The sequence below is a fragment of the Ylistrum balloti genome, unplaced genomic scaffold (assembly GCF_031769215.1).
Source record: "Ylistrum balloti isolate Yb309-2 unplaced genomic scaffold, AGI_CSIRO_Ybal_v1 Utg370006, whole genome shotgun sequence".
Taxonomy (NCBI): Eukaryota; Metazoa; Mollusca; class Bivalvia; order Pectinida; family Pectinidae; genus Ylistrum; species Ylistrum balloti.
This window is the reverse complement of record NW_026782081.1, coordinates 865,377-876,743: the sequence shown is the minus strand read 5'-3', so window position 1 is coordinate 876,743 and position 11,367 is coordinate 865,377. Positions and strand designations below refer to the sequence as shown.

General features: G+C 33.4%; 1 protein-coding gene across 3 annotated transcripts in view; it reads left to right on the top strand.

The window, feature by feature from the left end:
* Nucleotides 1-537: 537 nt before the first annotated feature.
* Nucleotides 538-11,367, top strand: part of LOC132548244 (extended synaptotagmin-2-like) — a 37,859-nt gene continuing 27,029 nt past the window's right edge. For all 3 annotated transcript variants that reach the window (XM_060212088.1, XM_060212089.1, XM_060212087.1), the window contains exons 1-8: nt 538-906; nt 6,320-6,361; nt 8,004-8,138; nt 8,567-8,643; nt 9,371-9,437; nt 10,032-10,121; nt 10,607-10,662; nt 10,969-11,089. In XM_060212088.1, coding sequence (XP_060068071.1) covers nt 619-906; nt 6,320-6,361; nt 8,004-8,138; nt 8,567-8,643; nt 9,371-9,437; nt 10,032-10,121; nt 10,607-10,662; nt 10,969-11,089 — 876 coding nt within the window. In that variant the 5' untranslated portion in view covers nt 538-618. The remainder of the gene's footprint in view (nt 907-6,319; nt 6,362-8,003; nt 8,139-8,566; nt 8,644-9,370; nt 9,438-10,031; nt 10,122-10,606; nt 10,663-10,968; nt 11,090-11,367) is intronic.

The following is an 11,367-nucleotide window of genomic DNA, read 5'->3' as shown; positions in this document are numbered from 1 at the left end:
CGCAGAAACACAACACGGTTTAAAACCTGCAGTCAGACAGTAGGTTATGGTTGTCTCATCACTAACGCCGCCATTTTCAAGCTCAGGTATGTACCAGAAGTGAGACGTCAACACACAGTACGACATAGTGTAAGCCGTAAGATAGATATATAAAATAAATTACCGCATACCTACATACACAATTGTTATTAATTATAGTAAATTTGTCATAAAGGACATTAATTTAGTTGTCAATAAAATGTAAATATTTACGACATAGCAATCAGAATCATCCTAATGTCTCAGGGAGTGACTTCACCTGTCAATTTGTTGATATACTATGAAAACACACAACATAAAATTTTTATCAAAAGACTAAAATTTGTTTAATCTAGATATGAAATTCTGCATTTTTTGCTTTTGAAATGTTTTGTAAACAAAAAAACTGATGAGAATGTTTTGCAATTATGTCAACCTTATCTCCCCTATTATAGTAATGAACCTATACCAAGGTCACTGCGAGCCTCAAGGCTGTCTGTATCGATATTTACGGTAAGCAAAAGGTGTACACGGTGGAGTGTCAGTTCGTCTGAAGTATTTTCGCTGACGACAAGCAATGTTAAAAAATTAAAACTAGCCATGCCAGACGACAAGAAAACCGCTGTAGCAAAGAAGAAGGCAGCCGGGGATGAAACTCGGTTACTTCCGATAATTTTGCGTTATTTTAAGTTAGCCGGAGTTGCACTTGCTGTATATGGTTTTGGATACACTCAGTTTAGTCCAAGTTGGATTCTTTTAGGACTTCTTGCATACGTATGGAAAGAAAAAATCACCCAGCGAAAACACCTGCAGATAAAGATACAACAGCAAATAGCAAAGGATGAGGAATCGACGATATTGGCTCGAGTGGAAGATTTGCCATCATGGGTAAGATAAATAACAATATCATGGTGATGTGTATTTTGTAACAAGTAAGAAAGAGTAGTACACCCTAGCCGCGGGCACCTTTAACCCCAATTCATAATAAGGTTTACCTTACTAATCACAACGATGATTGGCAGTTAGATGTCTGTTTGCGCTGACACCTGTATGACTACTAGATTTGATATAGCTGTGAGGGGCATGCTACACAAGGAACGCTGTGTACCGGCTTAGAGATTTATCAGTGTGCAGCCAGGCATGTCCATAAATGTTGACATGATCATGAATTCTTCAAAGTTTATGTATGACCAAAAGAACTGGTCACAGTTTACAGGTTCACAAAATTAAGAAAATATTTATTGTTACCTGTTTCTGTGTGTAAGATACAGAATGAAGTTTATTGTCAAGAGCTTTGATCTTGTGAACAAATAAAAGTGAAGGCGAATATAAAAGGATCATGGAATGTAGTTAAGGTGTGTCTTATACATACAGGTCTAAATGTTTAACCTTAAATGATCTGCTTACCAGCCTGTATCATTTTGGTTTAGTAGACCATACATTTAAATATTTTACAATCTAAGCATTTATTGTAATGACTTATATCAAACTAAAGCATCAGTGTGAGTTGATGGTACCCAAATTCAATAAAATTATGATTTTTTATACACTTTTTTAAAAAAATAGATTAAACAAAAAGCAGCAACCTTTTACAAAATACGCATCAAGTTTTATTTTTAGACACATTTTACCAGTTGATATGCAGGTTCATCTTTGGAAGTAGTAGTCACAATTGTCATAACTTCAGCATTCTGTTTTGCAACAGGTGAAAGTTCCCAGATTGTTACACTTTTGTAAATGCCGTAAAAGTGTCTCGTACAAATGTTCATGTCATGCTTCAGCCATAAACTGTTTTATTTTTTGACAATACAGAAAGGAATGTTAACAAACTATTGATCAACAGAACACAGATGGGTAATCAAATACCATTAGTTACTAATTATGCATATTTATTGTATAGATCATAAATTCCTATGGCCAGTGCAAAATATTGAGATCAGATTCTATCCGTGAAAGCTAAACTATCTGCTTTAAGTCTAGAAATACGGAAATACAAGTGCAGATCATGTGACAGCTTAAAAATGTAACATGATATGGCTGTGACATAATTGTAGTTTAAAGTAGTACTCAAACCAAAGGTTGACATCGCGTTCAAGGTCCAAAATATAAGCCTTTAGATACTTGCTGCATGTATTAAAGTAATTTTTATATACTTATATAAAAAATGTAGTGTGATCACATGTGATATTACATTATATATTTGTGTCGCCTGACATTTGCTTTATCATCATGACATATAGTTATGTTTTCCACATATCAGCACAATGTAATCTAAAATCCATTCTATCAAATTTTAAACATTGTTTTTGAAACCTTACCATAATGACTAAGCTGTGTCTTGGTAAATGGTATTTAAATAAGAGTTTTTGGAAGTGTTGTTTTATGCATTGTTTCAATATTGCCTGTGAGATGAGATTTACCTGTAAATCCTTAGTTTTCAATTAGTTTCCTCCAAATTTGGGATGCATTTTTTATCTTCTTTACTTGTAATAGTGATTTACTGAACATCAATTGATTAAAAATTTAGCAGACTTTTTTCCCCCTGATTTTCTTATTGTTAAAATTTTGTATGTTGTTCTGATTTAAATGTATATAAATGTATTATAAATGTATTATAAATAAATCATATTTTTTGCCTAGTCTACATCTTTCGATCAAAATTTAAACTTCCTATTTGTTAAATTTTGAAGTTCCAATATTAGAATGCTATGCAGCATGTCCACCTACATATACTCTTTGTTACAGTGATAAAACATCATACTATTGGTATGCAAACTTCACAGAGCTGTATAGAATCTGCAGAAGATTGTATAATGTTTGAAGGTCAGCAAGCCCGCCTACACACATACGTGTCCTCCTGTAATGCAAATTAGAAAGAATTTCCAAGTTAAATTACCACACCTGTTTAGCATTGATAAATCCTGTTAACCATTCATGTGGGCTTGTATGTTATTAAAGATAGAATCAGTGTTTACTTTATAATGGTTGTATACACCTTGTCTATACCATTTACATTTGACTGATCATGAGTTTGGGGTAATAGGACAATGTTTGAAAAAATACAAGAAATGATATACTGTATCTATGAGGTTTTGAACAATGGATGTCAAATTCCATGCCAATTTCAATTACAAAAACACAGGTGATTGGTTATGCCAACACCTCATAATCAAATGATCACTGAATTGTCTCAATTAGAGGTGGAGTTACATTGCACTTTTTTGCATCCACCAGACTTCAAAGACAAGCAATTACTGTCAATGAACTAAGTACTATGTGACACCTACAGACTTTTTTTTTTTTAACAACAGCCATGCTCCTTTAGTAACGTCAAGAGAAGAGTAAGTATTTCCGTTAAATCAACCCACACCACTTACATTAAAACCCCAGAAAAGATATAGTTTAAACTACAATGAAATGATATGTTAAGTAAAACATTTAAACATGTGTAGACAGTTCTGTGTTACTCCAGGTGTTATCACTATCACTCTCTGCACCCTTTGAACATTTCATGGTAAATTAAGGTTCCATTTTTGATATTTTGTGGCTAAGACGAAAAGACTAGTCTGATCCTTTTATGTGTATCAAAAAAATATCAAGGTCACATAAGAGTAGGTTGTATTGACTTTGAAGTTGGCTGTCACTCCTTTGTAATTGTAAAGGAGTGTATGAGTCTGATTGGTCATTTGTTTTCTCTTGACCAATCAAATTACTTTGTTTTTTCTTTCAGTTTGGCTAGAAAATGTTAGTGAGATTAACCCCTAGAGTAGACAAAACTGTACCTTTTTACCTTATGCTGGAAAAACAAAAAACATTATATATTGAAATAAAACTTTTCCCTTACACTTGTACGGTTGATGTTGAGTATGTGATTTTTAATATAGTGGCAAGTTATTACATTACAAATCCTAAATTGTTTGACCAAATGATACTACAATTATGACAGCAATCAAAAACATGTGAATTCCTATATTATCACTGATATGAGACGTACAATGTACCTCCACCCCAACTGAATGATCACATCGATATGAGGCACCACCAACACAGCCATTGTTACAGTCATAAAGACATATAGTTTACTGATTCTTGTGCTGTTCAAACATTGCTCTGTAGATATTCCAAACCCAAAGGTAAATCTGAATAGAGTGTAAATCATAGGTAAGGTCAAATATGGTCAAAGCTGATAAAAGTTTGATATTGAAGGCTATTATATAATCTTTTTATCTAATTTCTATTATCAGTATTTTTTACATTAGACTTTAAAAGCAATTTATATTTTATAACATGTAAGTTGATTGAAAAAGTACTGTTATTGTTGAATTAGAGATGAATGTGATTTTACCCTGATTTGAAATTTGTTGTCATGATATTAGTAAGTGTAATTTATCACATTTTTCCAGAACTTTTCATAATCCGATTGCATATTTGTATACATGTAGATTTATATAATCATTATTTTTGTCAATGATTTGCTGTGAGATAAATTTATACCTGATTATAATTTCAAAATGTTCTTTTTGCATATCCAATGCTTTGTAGAAAAAGTAACCTTATTCTAACAGAAGTATAATATTTCAATTCTGCATAGATGAGAAAATGCTTATTGATTTAAACAAAGCCAAATTGGTCATGAATGACTGAAGAATGACATCTTGCTCAGGGAAAAAAAGAAAACAAATTTCACAGGTTAATCCAGAGTTAAGCCAAAAGAATACTATTCATAGGGAAAACAGTAATTTTTGGCTAATTTTGAATAAAAGGTAGATAAATTACTGACAGCCCTTGTGATGAGAATTTAAGAAAGGATAGGATAAAATATAGGACATACATGAAGATGATTTGAATATAATGTGACAGTGTTCAGGTAACCATCACAATGGTATTTTTTTCATAATGGTCTGATTTTTTCTATTTTGGGGAAAATTTCTAACGTGTTCAGTATATTTGATGGGAAATTTGTTGGTGATGAAAAATATACCACTTGGGGAACACTATTAGCTTCCCTTTCCATTGATGTAATCTTTTTGTCCTGATCAGTTCTAATTTCCTACACTTGTACATATGGTGAATCATACTCACTGTTCACATACTGTTGATGCATCTTGTTGTGACTGTTGTGATCAATGTATACATGTGTAACAGACCAGCTGGCATGATTAAACTATACACTTGAGAAATTGATAATATAGTTCTCTTCAGGTTACAAGCAATGCTTTATAGAAAGGAAACTCGCTGCAAAACACATGTAATTGTAAACACACTGGTACATATATATACAGCAGGAAGTCCTTGCAGCAGTGGTTAATTGATATGTGCAGGTTTAAGCTGTTTATCTCGGCACAACATGCATGAAAAACTGCTAGAGACACAAAATTGGAATGTTCTGTTCGCTGCACATATATTGGCATTAATGAATAAATGGTCAACATTATGGTACATTTAATTTGACTGTAGTATTCATTCTCAATAGTAAACTTCGAAAAAAACCATATATAGTCATAAGTCTGCTTTAGGTATATGTATATGGTGTATGTATTGAGCACAAATTACGTAATATACAAAAGATCGTATTGTACAGAATGCAATCTTTGTTCAGGCTGTTGCAACTACATTTTTATTAAGACCACCTTTAGGCAAGTTATTACACACAGAATACATTGGTAATACTACCTCGAACTTAGATATAGAATCATGGCATCATGCATATATATTTTGTCATTAGTTTAAATAAAGTTGATATCCCAGCAGATGATCTGTATTACTGATTATTGTAGTTGGATTGTCTACCATACATGCATGGTTTTATAAAGAACTTTTCCTTGCTATGTGATTTTGTGAACAGTATCAATTACAGTATGATTATGCCTGTATATAATTAGTAGTCATCACAAATTGTAATTCAGGAACACAAAGTTACTGTTCCAGTATTAATAACATCTTATTTTAACACTAAAAGTATACAGGTACATGACAACACATATAAATAAATATGGGATATGTTATAGTGACTATTTCCTCTTTGGTGCGTTGTAATTTGTTCGAAGGTGGTGTACAACAGCAACAACTATGAATAATAATTACCAGGTATTGATTTTTTAGTTCCAGCTAAGTTGAAATACAAAATGTGTATAAATTTACATTGTGGTAGTTAACCTTATAAGCACACCTGCTCATATAAATGCGACCCACCAACTAGTTCCCCAGACCATCTATTCTATATATATGACATTTTTTTACATGTATATAGGAAAATGATACTATTTAGTATATATTGATATGTAATATTCTTCAATTTTAGGTCCATTTTCCTGACGTTGAAAGAGCTGAGTGGTTTAACAAGGTAAGTCTCATATCTTATATAGTAGCTTATGGTGCGTCAGAAGCTACTAGGACACTAGAAGTTGGCCCAACTAGTATCAGCTATACTTTTGTTGACCTTGTTTAATTATGAACCACTTCATATATATCACTTACAATTATTTGGGACAATTCCCAACATCAAAATAACAAACCAGAGGATAAAAGTTTACACTAAACATGGTACTAACACTTGTACCCTAGACTCAGGTTTACCATGTAAACTATGTAGATTTCAGCAAAGATACATGAATACGCTGACTCTGATTTAAGTATTAATTACTAATGAAATCTTGGGTGGTCTTTTTTGGAACATTTCTTGCTCATGCGAGAATTGCATACCTAGAATGTTGACTTTACCATGTCATGATGATCATTCAGAACACATATTGCATATGTGATTTTATATTTATTAGCTATTCTGTTCTATTGTTATACAGTATATATATATACATACCTGCAGGATGATACTACAGAATATCACCAAATAATTATTCTGTGGTCACACACATATTCAACTTGATATTTATACCCATATTTACACTAGTATCATGATTTCAGGGCATAAAAATGTGGGAGTTGGGTGTGTCTGATGTTAGCTGTGCCCACTAACCTACACTGTTTGAGCATTCACTATAAGCTAGAGAATAAATGTGTCTTCACAAAACCTCTAATAGTGTAGCCTCTAATAGTGTAGCTTCTAACATGATGTTCTTGTTGGGCAGTCATGCATGTAGCAATATCTGTAGCCCAAATGGTCTTCAGTTGTATCCTATTATAATAAATTTTTATATACTGGAGTCAGATTTGAATAAATCAGAACTGTGGTGTACGCTTTTGAGTTTTCTTAACATTTGAATGTAACTTTTATGAAGTAGATGAGTAAAAAAACCAATTTTTGATAATTAATATTTTCCCATTTTGATAATTATGAAAAGGAAAGAAAAACAATTAATAATAAAAGTATAGATATTGATTTTTAATGAATCCAAGGTAAAAAGATGGACTTTATATCATATGATCTAGATCTCCAAAAATAACCCAAACTGATAAGACAAGACTACATTAAAGCTTTTTATAGAATACAATATTTATCTCTTGGTTTGTCTTGATGTTAGCCCTCTGGTTTACATAGTGGTTTATTGATATAAGGCTTTCCTTGACAATTGAATGGCTTTCCAAATATTTGATTAACCTCAGGCAGAAGGTCAACATCTCATTATGTTTAAAGCCAGAAACCAAGAGCTTTTTTTGAAAATCAACTAAAATCTTTACTATATGTGTATAACAATGTACTGAAAATTGTACATGATTGAGAGAGAGAGAGACAGGGAGAGGGAGAGAGAGAGAAAGAGAGAGAGGAAGGGAGGGAGAGAGAGAGGGGGAGGGGGAGGGAGAGAGAGGGGGGGGGAGGGAGGGAGTGAGAGAAAGAGAGAGAGGGAGGGAGGGAGAGGGGGAGGGAGGGAGGGAGTGAGGGAGAGAGAGAGAGGGAGGGAGGGGGGAGAGAGAGGGGGAGGGGGAGGGAGGGAGGGAGGGAGTGAGAGATAATATTACAAAAGACTGTGCTGAGATGGCCTATAAATACATGTAAATGATATTCAGAGAAATTTTGATTTTCTTACTAGATTCTGGACCAGATCTGGCCATTTATTGGAGATTATGTGAAGAAGCTACTGTTGGATTCCATTCAGGAAAAGATCCAACAGAGTCACTCAACAGTGGGGTCATTCAGGTTCACACAGATTGACCTCGGTGATATTGTAAGTGTGGTAGTGATGAAGTCACCATGCAAGAATGCATTATTTCTCTTTGACATTGTCACATGGTTTAGAAGAGCCAGTGACTTAAAATGCTGCAAGCTGCATTATCTTCTTACCTGTGATGACCCTAGGGGACAAAATAATTGATTGTGTTTTACATGTATGCTTATAAAATGAAAGAAATGTTTACAATGTGTAACATAGATTATGATGAATTATAGGAGTTAGCATATCTCTTGCAAAAATACAAACAAGCACCATTGAGATAAAATCATTATTATATGTCCATCAAAAATACAATACATTGCATTATGACATATCTACATATATTTCATTGTGATTATTGTATCCCAACATGTATGCAAAAATATTGAAACTGTCCGTGCATAATCTACTCTCTGTCATGTCACTTTCTGTTATCATTGCAGCCTCCGAGGATTGGAGGTGTAAAAGTTTACACAGAAAATGTCCGCCGTGACGAGATTTATCTCGACCTGGATATCATGTAAGTGAATCAAACAGTTTCAAATAGGAGAACAAATGAGCTTGCTGGGAATTTCATCTCAGAACTGATTGCATTTTGATGTAAATTCCATGCATCTTATATGTACAAAGAATTATATTGTAATGTATACCGTTTGTCAAAAGTTCATTTTAATTTGCTTTGAATAGCATTTTGTATTATAATGTTTCTTGGGGACTTCTAAAATTTTAAATTGTCTTAACTTCATACACTGTTAATAAAGGAACAAACTGAGCACAATACATGAACCATCAGTTTGTTGGAAAGTTTATTTAGATATTACCTCCCATACTGTTACTCTTGATTACATCAGAATGTTGTTGTTAAGTCATTAAAACAGTCGCCTGAAGCTGGCCACTAGGCCTGAAAACCTTAGCAAACTACCATGTTGATTTCATATTTCTAAATGTACATCTAATGTACATATGCATTCATTAAAAAATTTCTGACATTTTAGAAACTCAAGATTAAAGATCTTGTATCTTTTAAAATGATCAGGATTGGTATTGAAGCCTTGCATTCCTGTATATTTTTTGACATTGCAGCTGATATTGAAATTCAGACATTCAATGTTCTTATTGAAAAAAATACTGAAGAAATTACATAATGGAAAAGATGCCATTCACAGCTAAATCACCATTTGATCTCTGCCTGTTTGAACTTATACTTAACTGCCTGAGTATATATATGTACTGTTTTGTATTTACAGCTACAGCAGTGATAGTTTTATTGAGGTCAAGGTCAAGGGCATTACAGCTGGTATTAAGGATCTACAGGTACCGTGCAATGTATCTTTTTCAAACTGAGCTTTTTTATGGAGTTTTTTAAAAAGAAAAGAATGGTTAAGGTGATTGCACTACTGAACAATACTTTCTAAAAGATGTCTTGCTGAGTTGGATGTTCTACACATTTTATAGGTCATCTTGCCTGAGAGGTCGAGATGACCTTAAGTCATCATGATTTCTGTGCCGTCTTGTACCATTTGCCATTTTTTTAAAACTTCTCTAGTACCATCAGTGGGATTTAGCTCAAACTTGCCTGAAATTATCTTGTGGCGATTCCACTGGTGTTGTTGAGCTGAAATATTTGGGAATGTTGAAAAACTGGAATCAAGAAATGGCTCACTACTGTTATAATTCTTTACAGTCTGATGACCATTATGGCCCATGGTTTCTTGTTAATTTATGTATGTTGTAGTTTAAAAGTTTTCAGAGTGGTTACTCCAGAGACATCCTTTAATTACCCGGTAAGGTGATTTTATTCATTGTGGTTTGAAGAAGTTAAACACTCTACAGCTTATAAGTGCTAGTTCAATCAAAATGACCCTGCTTAGACTTCTCTTAATTCTGTTGATGTTGTTTGTATTACAGTTGCGTGGAACGTTGAGAGTGATCTTCAAACCTCTGATTGGACAGATACCCTTGTTCGGCGGGATGAGCTTTTTCTTCATTAACACTCCAGTAAGCTGTATATAAATATCTTTCCCACTCTTGGCTCTATTACTGTATATTCTGAGTCTGTGAGTCTACAAGGAAAACTAAATGGAGGCTGTCTTCAGTTTGCATAACATGCCCTAAAATTAATAAATGTGTTCTTGTCATTTCCAGTCAGCTCATTTAATAAATCTTTTGTTTTGTTAACGGGAACTGAAACATGCATGTATTGTAAAACACCTGCTGACAATGTATCTTTTCATTGCATTTTATCAAATTTTCTCAAGATCAGACATAAAAGCTTTTTGCATTTTGCATGACGTTCTGTGAAGAAGCCACCAGCGAGTACAAGGAGTTCCTTCCTCAAAATGAAAAAAATACCCTTTCATTAGTAATTCCTTGTATGATATTGATCATGCATGCAATAATTCCATTCAGGAGATAATGATCAGTCATTTAAATTTTACTTGAATGTTACAGTATAGGTGAAACAATATCTATTTCATTCTTAGGATATTGACTTCAATCTGACTGGACTTGCCAACTCCCTGGATCTGCCAGGACTCAGGTGATCATACTTTACACTTTAGGGAAGGGAATGAGTTGTGTAATTATTTTATGATGAAAATAGAGATAATGCCTTATGGACTGATGTCTTATTAACACTGAAGCTGAATAAAGTTCTGTAGACTATTGGTTTGTTGTCATTATTAATATTCATTGCTAAATGAGACAACATTTAAAGCCTTGAAGTGTTTCCTGTTATGGATGTGAAGTCTTAACAATGTCTGTTTTCTGTGTGATATTTGATAAACGGTTGTTGTCCTGATGACTTTCTTCAGAACAGATATTTATTGTTTTTAATCTATTGTAGTGATATGTTGGATACAATTATTGCGGAACAGATTTCCAACATCATGGTGCTACCGAACAGGATCGTTGTTCCAATGGTACAAGATGTCAACTTGATGAGGCTCAGATATCCTCAACCTGATGTAAGTAACATCCTGTACTATAAATACTTATACAAAGTCAGTCTGACAAACAACCTGATGTAAGTAACATCTTGTACTATAAATACTTATACAAAGTCAGTCTGACAAACAACCTGATGTAAGTAACATCTTGTACTATAAATACTTATACAAAGTCAGTCTGACAAACAACCTGATGTAAGTAACATCTTGTACTATAAATACTTATACAAAGTCAGTCAGACAAACAACCTGATGTAAGTAACATCCTGTACTATAAATACTTATACAAAGTCAGT